The sequence below is a fragment of the Neoarius graeffei genome, chromosome 19 (genome assembly GCF_027579695.1).
Source record: "Neoarius graeffei isolate fNeoGra1 chromosome 19, fNeoGra1.pri, whole genome shotgun sequence".
Lineage (NCBI taxonomy): Eukaryota > Metazoa > Chordata > Actinopteri > Siluriformes > Ariidae > Neoarius > Neoarius graeffei.
In genome coordinates, this window is record NC_083587.1 from 17609308 (window position 1) to 17629345 (window position 20038).

General features: G+C 41.6%; 1 protein-coding gene across 5 annotated transcripts in view; it reads right to left on the reverse strand.

The window, feature by feature from the left end:
- LOC132867049 (early endosome antigen 1-like) overlaps positions 1-19799 on the reverse strand; it is a 270591-nt gene extending 250792 nt beyond the window's left edge. For 3 of the 5 annotated variants that reach the window (XM_060899753.1, XM_060899752.1, XM_060899755.1), the window contains exons 1-3: positions 19366-19719; positions 13272-13421; positions 8847-8978 (exon numbers count right to left, since the gene is read on the reverse strand). In XM_060899753.1, coding sequence (XP_060755736.1) covers positions 8847-8978; positions 13272-13421; positions 19366-19527 — 444 coding nt within the window. In that variant the 5' untranslated portion in view covers positions 19528-19719. Of the gene's footprint in view, positions 1-8846; positions 8979-13271; positions 13422-19365; positions 19720-19747 lie in introns of those variants that run through there. The other 2 variants (XM_060899754.1, XM_060899756.1) reach the window with 2 other exon arrangements.
- Positions 19800-20038: the final 239 nt, after the last annotated feature.

Sequence of the window (20038 nt, forward strand, 5' to 3'; positions counted from 1 at the left end):
AAGCGGAAGTGCGTGTACAGCGGATGTAGAGTGGACCAATCAGAGCCCTCTTGTCTGCGACGCTGTCTGCGAGGCTGTCTGCAGTGGTCACAATTTTTGGGAGGTGCGCGCAGAGCGTCTGCCGGGGGGGGCTTCGCAGACGCCATCTGCGAGGACTGGGTTGTCAGCATAAATTGGCCTTAAGGGTGTCCAAACTTTTGACTAGTAACACAGAGCCCTACCACAAAATTAGAGTTCTGGAGCCTTTTTCAGAGCACTGACAAAATAAAGCAAGAGTGCTCGGAGAGCACAATATTCCCCCGTTGGCAACTCGGCCATAACTCTGATAAAACGCGACTGAACTGAATGATACTACAATACGTGTATTATTGACATAGAACAAAGAATCCTGCCAAGTTTCAAGAAATTCGTCCAAAAATTGAGAGAGGAGTTGATTTCAGAAAGTGAGTACCCTTCCGTGGACGGACGGACAGCACCATGACATAATCCCCCTTCGGGTCGTTCAGCCAGCGGGGGATAAAAATTGCGAGGGAAGTTGATTTCAGAAAGCAAGCGCACCTTGATGAAATTGCCAAAGTTTGTAATTAATCAAGGGCATAACTCTGGGAAAATTTGCCCAAATTAAACAAAATTTCAACTTGCGTATAACGGTCATATAACAAAGCCTTTTGCCAAGTTTGGTGAAATTCCTCCACAAATTGTGAGAGGAGCTGATTTCAGAAGAACGTACACCCTCATGAAATTGTCAAAGTACAAGTTATTTAATCAAGGGTCAAAACTCTGGGAAAATTTTCACAAACGAAATTAAATCGCAATCTCCGTATTACCGTCATATAACAAGGCCTCTTACCAAGCTTCGAGGAATTCGTCCAAAAATTGTGAGAGGAGTTGATTTCAGAAGGTGAGCACCCTTTCCTGGGATGGACGTCACCACGACATAATCCCCCTTCGGGGGATAACGATTTCTAAAACTCTTCTCAACTTGCTAAATATTTAATAATGAATGAGTATTTCAACAAATATGGTAATAAATGAACCGCAGAATTTATTGAACTACGACACGCAGTAGCCAAAAAAAAAAAAGAGAAGGAAGGTGCTTGTGTGTTGCACCTACAGAATGACGAAAGCCACTGCAGAGGCAATTTCATAAGCGCGTATTCCTGTTACCTCGAAGGTTACGACACCCGCAGGCCTGTAAAAAGCCTCACAAATCTGTGCACAGCGTTGCTCATTTAACTCCATCTGAAAATTGGGCAAAAATTAATAAGGCGAACTTAAATAAATATATAACTCCACAACATTAGCTGATTAATAAACGAACAGGAAATGGAGGCTTTAATTTCCTAGCAGTGTCCACAGTGAGGTCCAGCTCGCGATCCGTCAACGCGGCTCTCGGGCTTTATGAAAGGCCATGCAATTTATGGTAATGAGCTTTTTGAAGGTTATGACCACAGTAAACTAATTTGTTAGAGGAATGGCAAAAGCTTGCACAAACAGTACTCAATCATTAAAGCTGAAGACGCGCGCGCGAGAGAGAGAGAGAGAGAGAGAGAGAGAGAGAGAGAGAGAGAGAGAAAATACTATTAAAGTAATGCTGAACTGCCATACAGAGAGAAAAACCCAGTGCAGCTCGGTATGGGCGTGCTAATATACAACAGGGCCAAACATGGATGTTGCATCACGCAAATTACTTTTCAGGGCCGTTTTGAACATTAATATGGTCGAAACGGGGAGAGGGAATATAATGAGGAGCGGGAAAAGGCGTCAGAGCTCAGGCCACCGGCCAAAGTGGCAGCCGACAGGAAAAAGTCTGGCGTCTGGCTGAAAATGGCACGTCGAGGCTGACTGACACGTCAGATTAATACAAGAACTGAGCTCCGAGGTGGCCTCGTAATAACTCCCTGTAATACCACGGTGCTGCCGAGTTCTCTTTCTGACCAATCAGAATGCTCGACTTGGTTCATTTTCTCAGCTGCAAAATCACAGGTTTATATTAATGCACTCGCTCATTCACGGGGACCTGTACTGCACGGTGGATCCTCCACATACACGGATTAAAGGAGGGGTATAATCGATGGTATAGTGAAGGTTTCTGTCAGAAGTTTATTTAACTCTTTATAAAAGTAACACATGGAAGGAGTCTCCAGTTTCACAAGCCGGCGCTTTGTAACAGTCAGAGGTGAAGCTGCGACTTTTACTTTTCTGACATCTTCAGGATAGAGGTGTTTACACTTTGTGATTTCTTGGTAATGTCGCAAGCTGTATGTTTTTTTTTTTTTTTAAATAAAGCAAAATAGAAACTCGGATGTCGGCCATGTTGGCGGAGGTACAGTACAAATGCGGGGTCAAGCGACATGCCATACAAAACAGTCACACGCGTGCGCAACTCCCTTTGTTTTTCCGCCGCTTTAAGCGTTCTTTTAGCTCTGCCATATCTTTGTGCTGTATATGGCCGTGGTCACAATAGTACTCGTGACCGTGGCACATTCCGATTGTTTCGAATTGCGTCCATGAGTCGGAAAGAAGGCGAGGAAACGCTGAGGCTGAGCATGGAGAGGAGACAAGCACGGCTGAACAACATCGGCAGGGCTGATCTAACAGACGCGAAAAAAATTTTGCTATAAAATGAGCGCGCTCTTGTCATGGTTCACTCGGTCGTTGTCAGAGTGGCTGACCTGGAATAAATCGAAATGTGATTTGTGAGCCATAAAGCTACAGACTTGTCCAAATTTCACACACAGAAGTAAACTAAATGTAAAAAAAGACGCCCTGACTTACCCTTCCAGGTACAACTGCTTTGTCATCATTGACTGGTTTAATTAATAAGGTAATTATTTACACATCCAGAGACAAAAAGACATTATCGGCTTCCATAAGCCTTCATGTGAGATTTGTCGACCCACGAAGTCAGCCAAACCAGACAGAACGCGATATCTGGGTACTCGATGGTCAGTAGAAGCGGCTTATCCACAGAAAAATCTGACTTTTTAAAAATAATATGGGTCAAAATTACACATATCTATCTTCTCTTTGTATTGAACCTTAGTTCGAGCGTTCAAATCGTGGTAATAGTGAGAAAATTCAGCATTGTTTACAGACACGCTTTCAGCGGCTGCCGTCCAAGCTGCTTTGTAAATCCACCATCATGGCGGACGCTCATGACGGAGCACGTTTTGATCACGTGGTTACAAGTCATCTATTAACTTGAAAAAAAGGTTGAGAAAGAGAGCGAGAGATGCTGGTGAGGAAACGACTCTTTATAGATGCTGAACAAGAACCAATTTGTTTTGTGGACATTACTCAACTATAAACAGTTTTTAAGTGCATGTTCTTGAGTAAAACAAATCTGTAATTGCTGACAAATTGGCATGGAACAAAAGGAATTAAAAAAACTAGAAGAGCACTCGGAGAGCACAGACCTCCGCCAAGAATCCTTTAAAAAAAAATCCGGGATCCAGAAGGTGATCCGGATCACCACCAAAATGTAATGGATTGTTACTTGTGCCCAGTCACACCTCTGGAAAAAATTTCAGAGCAATCCATTCATTACTTTTTCCGTAATGTTGCTAACAGACAAACCAGCCAACCAACAAACAAACAAACGCTACCGAAAATATAACCTCCTTGGCGGAGGTAATAATAATAATAATAATAATAATAATAATAATAATAATACATTTCCGGAGAAAATGTGAAAGTGTGCTTGCTCAGGTGCGCCACCATGGCGACTGGGCAAGACAGGCGACCGCACGCCCACACGACAAGTTTTGTGTCAACACGCAAAAGTTTGGCCAAGACACAAGGCGGATTCTCATACGGAGATGACAGGCTGGCAAGGTTCTTGACAGGGACATCCCAGAGCATCACTAACATGAAAACGTAGATGCAATTCTAAATCCGTAAAGAGATATGACCCAAAACACGTTTTTGCTCATTGTGGTGCCCCCTAGTGGCCAAACGACACCAAATTTGATGAGGGTACATGAACTGGTGCCGAAAGTCTCAACAAATATGGTCTTGATAAGTCAAAGTGTTTCTGAGATATGAGCCAAAATACATTTTTGCTAATTGTGACGCCCGCTAGTGGCCAAATTACACCATATTTGATGAGGGTAGTTTGGATGGTGTCCAAAGTCATGCCACTAAATATGGTCTTGATATGTCAAAGCGTTTCCGTGATATGAGCTGACTTCCTGTTTGGTGGCTTCGCCATCGATTTTGATTGGCTGCCACGGGCGGACGCTTCGGCGTATGAGAGCGAAACAAACATCATTCATTAGGCATGGACTGGAGATCACGTGTGCCAAGTTTCGTGATGATCGGACAAAACATGCGGCCAGGGTCACTCTACCTTCACTTTGGACAAAATTCAAAATGGTGGAAAATCTAATAAGGCAGAGAATGACGTCCTAGGGTGCGTTGGAATCGTCTAGCTCCAAGGATTCCAGCGGCACCAGACCTATGAAATTCGGACATACGGATCAAAAGTTACGTGCATGAATGCATGCAAGACTGTGATCAGTTGGTGGCGCTAAAGCGTGAGACGTACCAACATGAAACTTGACGAAATCAATCAGGGTCCACTCCTCTATCAGTGTACCAAGCGTCATGACTTTACACCTTACGGTTTGGCCTACAGAAGGAAAAATCTGTTTTTTGAGTCGCGCGCCCATTCATTTCAATGGGGAAAAATTAATCCTTTAAAAAAATCCGGGATCCAGAAGGTGATCCGGATCACCGCCAAAATTTAATGGATTGTTACTTGTGCCCAGTCACACCTCTGGAAAAAATTTCAAAGCAATCCGTTCATTACTTTTTCCGTAACGTTGCTAACAAACAAACAAACCAACGCTACCGAAAACATAACCTCCTTGGTGGAGGTTAAAAAAAAAAAAAAAAACTGATTACTTTCCTACAACAGCACAACACAAAGTGTTTAATCTCAAGCTAAAAGATCTTCGTTTCATTCATTAAATGCATCTGATATACCCATGACCTTATTTTTACTTTAATAACCTGCATGCTCCCCCAAATACCATCCAAGGATCTCAGCAATTCACCGCACCGAAAAACAGCTACGAGACCATGAAGGAGTTTCCAGTGCAGCTAATATCCTGCGATTCCTGCACATTATGCGTACCTTCTGTAGCCCAGTTAGTGAAGTGCGTATTCAGAGATACAGTAGGTCATCCCCCACTGCTCTGACCTGATATATTAACAAGGGTTTACAAGGGCATTCCACTACATATGTAAGTTTGCCCTTATTGCTGACCTTACAATGCACTTAGTATCCCGCGCTTGAATAATGCTGTCTTGGCTCCTACGAGCAATTTATTCCGACTAACGACCATCGAGTGGCTGTAAATCAGTGCTACGTTCCTTTCCTACTGAGCTGGTGATTTCGGTTGGCGCGCTGATGGAGTCCGGCGAGGAGCTCGTGCCTAACCTCGTATTGGCGCCTCTATTGATTTTAATTATCCTAATTAGTTCATCATTTCAGAAATCAAACCCGGCATTAATTACAGCTGCCCTACTCTGCATTACGGACCTAATATGGTAATGAAGCTGATCAATTATCACTCAGAAGGAAGTCGTTCACAGCAGTGCTAGCAAAGCAAAGCATGGGCGAGTGACCTGCCGTGACCCCTTTCTCCCTCCGGCACTGCTGGTTTACAGTTCTGACTCAGATGTGATGCTCATGGAAAAGCTGCCATGACCTTAAACTGGCTTTGTGTTGCCATGTTTACCATTTAACAATAAATCTGCTTTACAAACAAGCGACGTCCTGATATCGTGTGGAGCGCTGTCTGAACACTGATGGAGAAGGAGATCATCATTAAATCATTGCACTGTGGCAGAGTGAACTCGGTCGTGACCAGCGCTGTGTGAAAGAGCACGCTCAGAGCTGCAGGTTGCGCGTCACTAGGAAATCCCACTCGGCGAGTTTACGGTCATATCAAACGTCAATCAGGTCTCATTTCGGATGTTAGCGGATGAGGCTGGAGTTGGACGTGGCACTGAAATCTCCCAGACGCCAGATTCGCTCATCCACACAAACAGTACAGACTTCAATAGTCTAACACGATACACAGGTTTATTATTGTTGCAAACTGACTGTACCGATACTTTTTTCACCGATAAGTGTCACCTAAAAAAGTGCTAAAGCTGGAAAATATCATCATGTTTGCAGCTTGTGTAGGCTGTTAAATCAAGTGTACATTTCTTCATGCATAAACCAGTCTAAAATACGGATGATTTGCTTTAACTATGGAAACGACGACTACTTGTTTTTGAATTATTAGTCAACTAGAGCGGCGGCTACAATTATCAACCTTTTGGCCGTTGCAAAAGTAGAAAAGACTTTCAGTACATAAACTGTGCTGATTCCCAATTACTTAGCGTATCAGATCACATGACCCCGTTCCACAAATATCAACACCTTTGTCCACAGTTATCGGCATCCAGATGATTATTTATTAAAATAAATCAATCATCGGTAATGTGGTATTAAGTTAAAACATAGTTTTTATTTAAAATTTGTTTTCCATAGACTTGTATTTAGTACAAAACCTCTTTTATATAAATATATGGATGTCGGCGTTGACGTAAATGAGGAAGTAATTCTAATGTCTGTAAACAAATTAACTGATCATGTTTAACCTGCATCAGAAAATCTCTCTGCTCCACTTGTAGCTCACATTCTGTTAATCATTCGTTGCTGTTTGTATTATTTTCTAGTTGTGTAGTTTACCAATAAATGTCAACAGGAAATTGAGATTGTAACCGCATGAACATCCAGGTCAAAGATCACATCTCATTCCTCAAACCAAAATATAAAATGTCTACTGAAAATCTGAATATTTCAAGCGTGTAATGTTTTATATGCTCGGAATTTAATTCTGGTCTATTTATTGCAATTGGATTCCAAATACTCTATAAAAAACATTGTTATCTCATCTCATTATCTGTAGCCGCTTTATCCTGTTCTACAGGGTCGCAGGCGAGCTGGAGCCTATCCCAGCTGACTACGGGCGAAAGGCGGGGTACACCCTGGACAAGTCGCCAGGTCATCACAGGGCTGACACATAGACACAGACAACCATTCACACTCACATTCACACCTACGCTCAATTTAGAGTCACCAGTTAACCTAACCTGCATGTCTTTGGACTGTGGGGGAAACCGGAGCACCCGGAGGAAACCCACGCGTTCACGGGGAGAACATGCAAACTCCGGACCTTCTTGCTGTGAGGCGACAGTGCTAACCACTACACCACTGTCCCGCCCCAACATTGTTATGGATCAGAAAAAAAAAAAAAAAATACATATAATCACAGCACTTTTATTTATTTATTTTAAGTACTTCATCTATTTCAACAACGTTCCACAAAGATGGATCCATAACAGTTGTAAACGTCCCTTAATTCCACAGGGTGTCGATAATGGTGGACACCGGTGAAAGTGATCACTATTATCGACACCTCACGTGACTTCTCAAACGTGCATTTAGATATAAAACAGCGACTGTCAAATGAAAGAGTAAGAAAAAGTAAGTTTCGACGAGGAGATCAGGAAATATCGGTGAATTTGATCAGTAAAAACATGTCCATGATCTTTCCACCATGCTTACCTGCGATGAGAACGTCCGGGTTTTCCGAAAAATTACTGACTGTGATTAAAAAAAAAAAAAAAATTCCATCTCCGGTAACGAGCTGTGTCATCAGACGACAAGACCAAACGGTGAGGGCGGATCTTCCGGTTGATTAATTAACCAATAATAACTGTTGGAACTGAAACTCACCTTTATAAAATTGTTTTTTATTGGTAAATCTGAAAAGGTGTCGATAATTACGGACTGTCGATAATTGTAGCTGACGCTTTAGCAGAACTTATTCGTTGTGCAACACCTACTCCTATCTGCAACCTGGCAAGATGACAGCAGCAATAAGACTCATTTCTCGTTGAAACAACAACAGCGGCAAAACGTCTTCGCTAGCAAATGGGCCCAAAGCAAGGTCATGAACCCTAGTTACACACGCGACTGGACGGCCATCTCACTGTTAACTTTCATGCGATTGTCTCATTATTTTTACCCCATCAAGTTCCTAACTCTAGTAGTCGCCATCCCTTTTGTGTCGGCTCCACAAGAACGTAGGTTGGATTTTGTAACCCCATCCCTCTGGACTCACCCTAAATCATGTTACATCACCTCCATTTCAGACACGATGGCCATCAAACGGAACATTACTGACCAGAACAAAACCAAATAATGACCCATTTTTGGCTGAACAGAGCTGCATGCTGGAATATGTTCCAGAACATCTTTAAGAAAGACAAACAACTGGAAAACAGCCTGGGAGCAATGATTAGTTCCTCCAGGCATCACTGGTGCTCCAGCATTCGGAGCTAGCATGCCAATACTCCGTCTTTATCCTGCACGGAGGAAGAGCAGAGCTACAAAGATCAAAGGCAAAGCTGAGGAATAGGAGCGAATCCTGATTGGAAGGAGATTCTGGAGGCGTTCTGGAGAAATGGGCTTTAGGGAGTAAAGGGTGGGGGAGAAAAGGCTGGAGGGGAGTGAGTGCGGAGGTCAAGTGGAGCCTGACGAGTGGCATCAGGGTTGGAAATGAGGCCCCACGCCGATTCAGTGGATCAAAGCCAAGCCTGCGTTGATCCCTCATGCCCAAAGGCCACCAGTCAAGGTGAGGACGGAATTTAAAATTCAGAGCTCAAGGGTGGAAAATGAGGTTTGAAAAAAATAAATGAGGGGCCGTCCCATCGCATGACTTCAGGGACGGCATGGGGATTTTATTTAAAAAAAAATAAAAAAGGGAAGTATGACTCACGTCCAGGCCGTGTGCATGCTGAGCCTTTTGAATTACACGTGTAAGGGTTCGAGTGTCAGCCTTCAGCTGCTGTATCTCAGCTCTCAGGTGCTTGTTGTCTTCCTCGAGGCACCGCCTCCGATTGGCCAAATCCTGCAAGAGGAAATAAATAAAACAGAAAACACCATGCGTCATCCTTTACACACGTCTCTTAATCCAATCTGGTCTCCCAACCAGGCCAACCCCAGCTTTAATCCGGAGTTACACCAACTCCATCAAACATCCTGCCACTGTACACCACCACCACAGTGCCGGTGGATTCCCAAATCCGATTGGTCAGGTGGCGTTGATTAATTTCAACAGGTTTATATTGTATAACTGCACTGGTTTGAATACGTCATCGTTTCTATAGTAACAGCTCCACAGGACGGAGGTGTGAAACTGATATGTTGAAACTTCGTTAGCAGACGCTGAATCGACGTTTGTGGAAGGAGTCTCCGGTATCAGTGTTTTGTAACAGTCAGAGGGGAAAGCTGGAACTGTAAATCTTCAGGACGGAGGGGTTTACCCGTTACGGTTTCTCGTTAACCTGACTAGCTTTGAGAGGTGGTGGGGGGAGGGGGGGATAGAGAGAGGCTAGTGAGTGAAAGACTGTTTAGAGCTGCTAGAACAGGGACTAACTTCCGTCATGGACGTTCCACAACCCATCCATCCATTATCCGTAACCGCTTATCCTGTGCAGGGTCGCGGGCGAGCTGGAGCCTATCCCAGCTGACTACAGGCGAAAGGCGGGGTACACCCTGGACAAGTCGTCAGATCATCGCAGGGCTGACACAAAGACAACCATTCACACTCACATTCACACCTACGGTCAATTTAGAGTCACCAGTTAACCTAACCTGCATGTCTTTGGACTGTGGGGGAAACCGGAGCACCCGGAGGAAACCCACGCGGACACGGGGAGAACATGCAAACTCCGCACAGAAAGGCCGTCGTCCGTCGCTGGGCTCGAACCCAGAACCTTCTTGCTATGAGGCGACAGTGCCAACTACGACACCACCGTGCCGCCCGTTCCATAACATTAAACGCAAATATACAATGTTGGGATGTCCTGCTAGAGCAGGGGTGTCAAACCTGATCCATAAAGGGCCTTGTGGCTGCAGGTTTTCATTCCAGCCATGCAGCAGCACACCTGACTTGGCTCATTCAATCAACTGAACTGTCTTCACACAGTCAAATACTTGCAGCCACACCCACCCTTGATTAAAGGGTGGGTGTGTCAGTTGATTGAATAAGCCAAATTAGGGTGCTGCTGCATGGCTGGAATGAAAACCTGCAGCCACACGGCCCTTTATGGATCAGGTTTGACACCCCTGTGCTAGAGGAACGCCGCTTCATAACACCACCCTGTCGTTGATTACGTTCCTATAACAGCACAACCCGAAGTGTTTTTATTCTATGCTTTTTCTATGTAAAATGACAACAATGACGAGGGAAAAAAACCCACTACTTTAAACCCAAACCTCGTAAACCAGGTTAATAAATCTGAAATGCACCGCCGTCATTCAATCGGTGCATTTTTGCTGGTCGTGTTGCAGAGCGCGATGCATTTCTTTACGTTTTGAGAGCCGTACAAGCGGCATTTAATCCTCCGAATCTATTCAATTTGCAATCATGTACATTACAGCGACGGTTACGACAGTCAAGGGACAACGGGTTAATGTGCTTGTGGGACAGAAGAGCAGCACTTCTTACTCCAGTCTAATTTCACTGATTAACAGTAAACCATCCGACAATATAAACATGAATATCCACAAAACATTCACTCATACTCGTGCTGAGAGTCCTTTCGTTAATGAACTCACAGGAGCACAATAATGCAGCGTTCTTTATCAGCTTACGATCTGGATTACTTCCTGTTAAAAAGCACCGCACTTCCCGACATCACTCTAAATCATCACGATGCTCATAATAAACATGAAGCGTTCACTTCTGAGGTCTCTTTCACACTGCAGGAGGAGAACATGGCTAACTAGCAGTTAGCTGTGTGGTGATGTGCTTCCGGAAACTCGGTGCAGTTTTTAATAAAGAAGAAACAGATCTCAAATGAGGAATTTATACCGTTACGTTATGCAGTTTACAGAGTCAAGGAACAAACTTTTGTTTATTTTTCAAAACCTTATTTTATGCCCTTTTTTTTTTCCATGTTTCAAAGTTGTAGCTTCACAAAAAAAAAAAAAAAAAAGGGAGGAGTTAAAAGTGGACGGCCTCATAAAAACTGAAATTTAGTTCTGTCTGAAATGTGGTCATTGTGAGGTATGTTTATTTCTGTAATATCTCACAAAATATCAGGCCATTCTGTGGCTGGGAAGTTATTTAATTTGAAGGGATTAAAGCAAATGTGCATGAAATCGCTCGCTTCGCGCAGTCAAGCAGACAGAGGACGTCCGTGTGTGCGCATGCGCAGGTTTACCTTTGAGCGTGCACTGACAGTTCCATCATTCTGTCACTAAACGAACAGCTGATCACACCGAGGTGCTCGCTGAGCGCCCATATTTATTACTTTAGTCCTGCGTTTCCTTTCCTTCGTATAAAACATAACGCCTTTTCTTCTCGCTTTCTTTCCGTTACTGTAGTCGGTCTTTCACGTTTCACTCCCACACTCATGTCCTCCGTTTTTCTCTCCTGTTTCAAATTTGTATCCCACAATGCCTTGGGCGAACAGGGAAAGCCCACCATGTCATGCATGACGTAGTATCTTGTATCGGCTCATGGTGAAGCAGGGGGAAAAAAAGCGGAGAATTTAAGGCCACGTGGAGAAATTCATTAATTGTTTTTTTTTTTTTAAAAACCTAATAAAATTGGAAGTCTCTGATTCAAATTCGGTAGCTTTCAGGCCACTAAACAAATAATTGGGTGTCGGGGAAAATTCTTTTTACGACCTAAACTTAAAATCTGAAAGGCGGTCTAGCTTTAAGTGTTTCATTATAAAGAATTGTATCGATGCATGAATAAAAATGCAGCAGATTGTGTAAATTTACTCATTTTCTTTTAGATCGATTCTTTTCGAACCTTCTAGTCAGTCATAGTGACACGAGCCGATCGTGGGCGTCTGTGAGCTCAGGTATGTTGAAGAGGGCAGACAGCACTTTCCTCAGAGTGTGTTACGGTACAGTATGAGCAGCAGTTCGGGGGGGAAGACGCGACTGGCCGAATTCAGAAAGTGTATAAAAATCGATGTGCAATAATATTACTGAAGAATAAAAAGAATGGCCCGTCACAACGGCGTAATACAAATTTCAAGCGTCGGTGATCGAAAACACGGTGATTTCGTGCACCAGGAAGTTTAACTGGCTGCTTCCTGCAGCTGTTCAGTCTTTTACAGAATAATTCAGAGTGTGAACTTAAACCGAAATAGCAAAGACAATCCTTTAAAAAAAAAGTGTTAAAAATTGGATTATAGAGATTAACATTGATTGAGCTTTTTTTATGATGCTGGGTGAAGATTTTTTGTGTGTGTGTGTGTGTGTGAAAAGTTAAATCACAGATCATGATCACAAATAAACTTCTATTTAAACCGTACGCCGTGTACTTTTACCGAACCTTTTAAAGCAAGCATGCGACTCATCAAATCTACATCTCTGCGGTCCAGACATAACACACATTTTTATTACATACTTGCACCCAGATACTGAAGGATCATGGGATTAAGAGCTGTGCTGACTGAGGGGGTTAAAAGTCTACAGTATGCTGGTGATTACAAAGCACGGGTCACCTTCTATTTAAAAAAAAAAAGTCATCAAATAAATAAATACATTTCTCAAAGAAACCAATCGATCTGCAATTCCGGACCTAAATTAAAAAAAATAAAAATAAATAGCATTCCAACAAAGTGTATAAGAACTGAATTAAATTAGTTCCCTTCACTGCATGTTGGTGAAAAACCGCGCTTTTCTTTTATCCTTTTGGTGTCAAAACAGAGAAATAACTTTTTACATCATTTTAACTGGAGCTTTTGATTACAGCGATGTATTGAGCTGGGTGTAGTTTAAAGATTATTCCTTTAATAAATACCATAACACCAACAGCGTTTAATCTTGCGAACCCAAACACAAAAGGTAAAGGAATAAGGGTTGCATTGAAGTGTCTGCACATGCATGTATAGATGTGTGTGAAGGGGGAAAGGAAAAAAAAAAAAAAATCATTACTGCACCTGAGCACTCTATATGATTGAATCTGTCTAGAAGGCCATACGTCCCTTTATTCCAATGCCCATGAACAGCCCGCGTCACTTAACATAGACACGTAATCTTTCGAGCCTTTTTTTTTAAGTGTATATTATATATATAAAAAAAAGCATTTCCTTTCATTGCTGGAGGGAGTACGTCTCAGAGCTGGGCACAACTTTTACACAAAGAGCTGCGATCAGATGCACACGTGTCTCACGTTAATGCCTTCTTCTGAAGTCTGCAGTTTCGCTTTCAAGCCAGCAACTCTCTCGTTCGCTTCCATCTCCAACTCCTCCACTGTGTGGAGCAAGATCTGATTCTGGTCACTCAGGTCATTTATATAAGAGTGCAGGATCCGGACCTTCATCTAAAACAGAGACAGAGACAACTGAGCTCCTGTATACAGGATGAAGATTCATTTATACCAAGCTCCGACATCAGGTTCAAGGCTAAAATCACTCTGCAAAGCTTTTTCCTTTTGAAAGTAAAAAGGAAATGGTCATGATACTTGTTGAGTAAGATTTCAGCCTCGGATCCGTATCAGACTGGATCTGATTGATGTGCAGTTCGAGTGCATTAGTTTACGTCACCTAATTTTCAACCTTCTTTTACACTGCGGTCATAAAAATGTCAAAACAAAGAACAAACTGTTTTTGTCCACTGATCATCAGAGACCATTACCTAACACTTAGCAACTTTAAAGAAGGCTTTAAACTCCGCCCACTTCACAATCACATGATGGCTGCGTCTGAATACGCATACTTCTGTAATATTGGTGAGATCAAGGCCCTGTCCACACGGCAACGGATTCAGGTGACTCCGATACAATTGCTTATCGTTTAGGCCTGGCGTCCACACGGCACCGGCGTTTTGGGTGCCCAAAACGCAATCTTTTTGAGAACGGGTTCCAGAGTGGAAAGATCTGGCAACGTTGCCGTTGTGAAGTCGTCTGGATGAGTAGAACGGATTTGTTTACGATGACGTCACAACCACATGACTGTGAGTGCTTCACGCCGGGTAGAAGTGTAACGAATATCACCAGGAAAAAGCCTTACAGAGCACTAGTGAGAGTGAAACACGAGCTTGGATATTATTATTATTATGTTCAGTGTTAGTTCACAGTAGTAATGCAAGAAGCAGAATATTGACAGTAATAGTGAAGCAAAAACATGCAATTGTACAAACACTGCAGCTCTACAGCAAAATATTCATTTATGAAATGGTCTGATTCTTAACACCAGTAGTGCCAATGATCTTCTCATTGCGATGCGAGTTGTCAACAAATCCTATAACTTGGTTCATGAAACGCGCTTACAAAATATTTTCACTGTGAATATTTATTGTGTAATGGTGCAAAGTGAGAGAGAGAGAGAGAGAGAGACTCTGCCCTTAGGGCAGAGTCAATCCCGCCAGCAAAAATAGGGGAAAAAAGAAGCGATCTCACCTCTTCAGATGTTGGTTTTAGTCCTACAGTACATTCCTCAAAAAGGGCGTAGAGGAGCAAATTAATCCATCAACGTGTAATAGTGTAGTATTCCATTTATTCCGGACCATTAAAGACGCCGCCTTCCGCGTAGAATCATACGTCATCCTCGCCGCCATATTGGATAGGTCAAAGCGGAGAATAAAGATTCATGTGCTGCCTTTAACTGTACCAACAGGTTTACCGTCCAAATGAGATCACATGGGATTACCTTTCACAGGTGAGAAACAACAAATTAATCCATCAACGTGTAGTATTCAATTTATTCCGGACCATTAAAGACGCCGCCTTCCGCGTAGAATCATACGTCATCCTCGCCGCCATATTGGAAAGGTCAAAGCGGAGAATAAAGATTAGCTGCGTTTAACTGTACCAACAGGTTTGCCGTCCAAACGAGATCACATGGGATTACCTTTCACAGGTGAGACTGGAAAAATACTTTTCATTGTATTTGGTCATTATAATGTAATTTTACAAACAGATTTTCCTGACTTTGTGGCTAATATGAAGTCTTGCGCATAATAGTTTATGCGCATGCATCCTTACTACTTCTATTGTTCTGCTGTCTCCGAAGGGACCGTCTTACAGCGCCCCTAGAGGTGTGGCATGTGTATTGCGTTTTCAGCAAGCGTTGCGTTGCCATATGGACCTGATATTTTACTGATCGTTGCCCATTTGGACGCGATATATTTTTAAATAACATCTCGTTGCCGTTGTCGTGTGGATGTAGCCCAACTGACGCACCTCGTGCAATCAACACGTGTGATGTTGACCATCAGATCTTGCACTGAACAAAGAATAAGTTTTCACACTTTTTTCTCCTCGTCATGTACAACATCTGCACTCAGCTTTTGGTTCATCTGGTGTAAAAACACTCCAAACAGGACATCGGTATCAGATCAGCATCGTAATATCAGCCGACACTCATAGCTTGGATATCAGTATGGTACTGAAAATGCTGAAATGTGGGATTAGTGCATTATTGAGATTTTTTTTTTATTTGGATCATCTCATGAATCTTTGAAATGTACTCCTAGGCTTGTCTCAGAGAGAGAGAGAGAGAGAGAGAGAGATATTTGGCCATCCAAAAAGAGATGTCAACTAGAGCGGCGGCTCCAATTATCGACACCTTAACGATCTTTTGCCCGTTGCAAAAGTAGAAAAGACTTTCAGTACGCAAATTGTGTATGAATAATTACTCAAACTTCCACTGGAGGAAAATGAGTTGAGTCCCAATTACTTAGCGTATCAGATCACGTGACACCGTTCCACAATTATCGACATCTTTGCCCACAGTTATCAACATCCAGATGATTATTTATAAAAATAATAATAAATCAATGTGGTATTAAGTTAACAAAACGGTTTCTATTTAAAATTTGCTTTCCGTAGATTTATATTTAATACAAAATATCTCTTATATAAATATCTGGATGTCGGCGTTTACGTAAATGAGGAAGTAATTCTAATGTTTGTAAACAAATGAACTGATAATGTTTAACCTGCGTCAGAAAATCTTTCTGTTCCACTTTCTCAGTATTTTCATAGCTCACATTTTGTTAATCATTCGTTGTTGTTTGTATTAATTTCTAGTTTTGTAGTTTACCAATAAACGTCAACGGGAAATTGAGATTGTAACCGCATGAACATCCAGGTCAAAGGTCACATCTCATTCCTCAAACCAAAATATAAAATGTCTCCTGATATTGTAATATGCGGGAGATATTTACAATACACTGCAAAAAACATGTATACATTTTCTGAACGGAACAGAAAAAAAATCAATATTTCAAGCGTGTAATGTTTTATATGCTTGGAATTTAATTCTGGTCTAAACCTATTTATTGCAATCGGATTCCAAATATTCTATAAACGTTCCATTCTGTTATGGATCAGAAAAAAAAAAAAAACATTATTAAAATCACAGCAGTTTTATTTTTTTGAAGTACTTCATCTAGTTCAACAATGTTCCACAAAGATCGACCCATAACAGTTGTAAACGTCCCTTAATTCCACAGGGTGTCGATAATGGTGGACACCGGTGAAAGTGATCACTATTATTGACACCTCACGTGACTTCTCAAATGCGCGTTTAGATACAAAATGGCGACTGTCAAATTAAAGAGTAAGAAACGAAGTAGGTTTCGACAAGGAGATCATGAAATATCGGTGAATTTGAGCAGTAAAAACATGTCCATGATTATTTCCACCATGCTTACCTGCGATGAGAACGTCCGGGTTTTCCGAAAAATTACTGACCAGAGATCGAAACAGGCGGTCGCCCACTCGAGTTGGAAAGGGTACAGGCGACTAGTGACAACATGTACTCGACCGAGTGGGCGAGTGGCTCGCCACGATATATATATAACTCAAACTACTCACTGCCTCGATGGTTTCTATCAACGATTCTCACCCATTTTAAGCAAAACTTGGTCTATTTTCCGTTTTTTATGATAATTTCAATAGATTTTGAGAGACATTTGTCAAGTTGGCATAGACGCGGGCGCCGCCATATTGTTTACATGCGCAGTATACACCGCTACATGCAGCATGGCTGCGCGAAGTTTCGTTTCTTCCCGTTCATTTTCGTTGCTGCCCGTGAAGACAAATGTAACTTGAACCGCTATTGGTCAGATAGATTAGACCCCCGCGAAGTTTAAAAGTCCTTGGCTTGACATTTCTGACAGCTATCAAAACAAACGTATATCGCTCAACAAGTATGTGGCCCTTATTCAAGAGTGTTCACAAGAAGTCATCCACCATTCCACCCAAATCATCCACCAATCCATCTAGGAATCAGAATGAGCCGAATCAACCTAGCACCAGCAAGGATACATGGATCAATCAACCTAAGCCCTAAGGTTTCGAAGATTGTGATGATAATGAGATGACTGAGGAAGAAGTTTATAGACAGTTGAAATTGATCACTCATGTATAATATGGTTGTATTCAGACCCTCCAGGATGTTGCGATTTGCAACTTCAATGCAAATTCAACCAATCCCCGCAAATTCAGGGCGGCGTTGCAATTATATGCAATCACCGCAACTTTCCTGAAAATTTGACCAATCGTTGGGGTCGTCTTGAGGTGACGTCGACAAACTACCTTCCGCCTTACTTCCGTGTATACGTTTAAGAGAAGCAGCATGTGCGAGTCAGTGTTTATGTAGGCTTAAATTCTGTTACTGAAAGTGTGTTATGTTTACAGTGAAGGACTGTGTGGACTTTACATTATTTTTTACTTAATACAAGAAATTAATGGACGCCAACATTTTTGCCAAAATGGTATTTTATTTCCCATTGTTTAGGCAGCTTCAGCATCATACTGTGAGATTCTGTTCAATTTTTTTTTCTTCTATGAAGCCTGAGCCATTTATTTTATTAGTTTATAATTATTGTTTAATTTAGTCTTCAGGAGAGACTGCCTGCACACAGTACTAGTATTAATAGTTTTTTTTTTTCTTACATGAAAGCTGAGGCATTTATATTATATTTTAAGGTAACTTCATGTTGTGCTGTGAGGTTCTCTGCACTTTAACTTTTGAACCAACAGGTGCATTTGGATAAGTAAAGCCTATTTTTCTGCATTTTTGTAGTCCTGGTAATCTTTTATATTGGTAAAGTTGTTTATAGGACCATTTCTCAGTGTCTTTGTTTTTTTAATCAATAGTTTTTCAGTAATAACTTAATATTCAACATATCACTCAATTTTAAATCACAAAACAGAAAATCGCAACAATTTCTCGCAACTTTCCCTTCCTCCCGCAATGTAATCGCAACAAAAACCTAAAAAACACCAAAACTTTCATCGCAATTTTTTGGAAACCCCCCCCCACAAAAAAGGCCCGCGAAATCCTGGGCGGAATGTGTATTATATGAATAAATATATAAAATCGGCTTGAAATTTGTAATTATAAATACGGACCAGTGCTACTCCATTCGGACCAGTACCTCTAAGAGACACTGGTCCAAATGGACCAGTGCTCCCAAATTCCCATTTTGATCCCGGACTGATCGTGATAAAAAAAATTTAAAAATTCCATCTCAGGTAGGTCATCAGACGACAAGATCAAAGGGTAAGGGCAGGTCTTCCGGTTGATTAATTAACCAATAATAACTGTTGGAACTGAAACTCACCTTTGTAAAATTGTTTTTTTTATTGGTAAATCTGAAAAAAGGTGTCGGTAATTATGGACTGTCGATAATTGTAGCCGCCGCTCTAGTAGATTATAATGAGAATCTCTCAATTATGACTTTTTATCTCAGATACTATGGACAAGTCACAATAAAGATTTACTATTCTATAACAGCAAAGTTATGGCTCAATATCTTATCATGAAATAGAAAAAGTTAATTATGAGAAACCTAATTATTTACGGTGGTGGAAACAGCACGCTAATTAACATAAAACCTTCTTAAACTCTTACACAGATCTAAATCATCCTTGCTTCAATCATGGACAGGAAAATGTAAATATTTAATCAGTGTTTCACATAATCCTTATCTTTTAATAATGCTGACCTCTGTTGCATTTTATACCAAAAAAAAAAAATGATACCAACATTAACAATAACAATGAACGAATCGATTCAAATGAATCAATCAATCTCAAAAGATCCGAATCTTTTTAGCGTGCTAAACTGAAAGAGTCGATTCACTTAAAAGAATCGTTTGAGATTTCTCTGGTTTAAAAAAAAAAACTTTTAATAGATTTTTGGTTAAGATTGATGTATTAGATCTTAAATGTTTATTTGTCTGCTTTCATATCCAAAGAAAAATCGAGAGACTAAATCCAGAAGGAAGCGGTTTATTTTGGGATGTTTACATACCCGCAAAATCTCCTCTTGGGAGCCTGTAATTTCACCCTCAAGGCGTCTGAGCTTCTCTCCATACACACACTGGAACTCATTCAGCAGCCGTTTCACTGATTTAGTGACCAGACCACTGCGATTTACCTCCAAAACCGAGCCTCTGTTTTTGTCCATCTTCATCCAACTTCAGTCTCAGACTGAGATGTTTTCATCATTCACTGCGACTTCGCAATGATTGAAAACCCACAACCTAACTCACCAACCTAGTTACACTTATTATTTATAAACCTTAGTGACAAAAATAGACCTCTATTTAAACGTCTTTACAACATTATAAAATCTTCCTGCTTGTGTTTTTTGCTGTTTGCTCCAATCCCTGTGCAGCACTGTCAATATTTACCGTTGGCTAGTCAACAGCGTCCTTCTAGGTCTCATAGAAGCAGCCACACCATTAAGTCCCGCCTCGACTCAAATAAGATTGGTTTATCTTGTATTATGCAGTAAAGGTCCTCTCGCTGATTGGATAGAATGTCACAAACTACCCTGCCTTCGATCTCAGAGTGCGTTCGGTTGAGAAATCAGCTCCGCCTCGACCGCGCGCACAGCTGCTCTTGTGTTGCAAATTCGTGTTTGCCTCTCGGATTCAGGCCCGGCACAGGATTGGCTGCGTCATATCGATCACGTGTTTGGA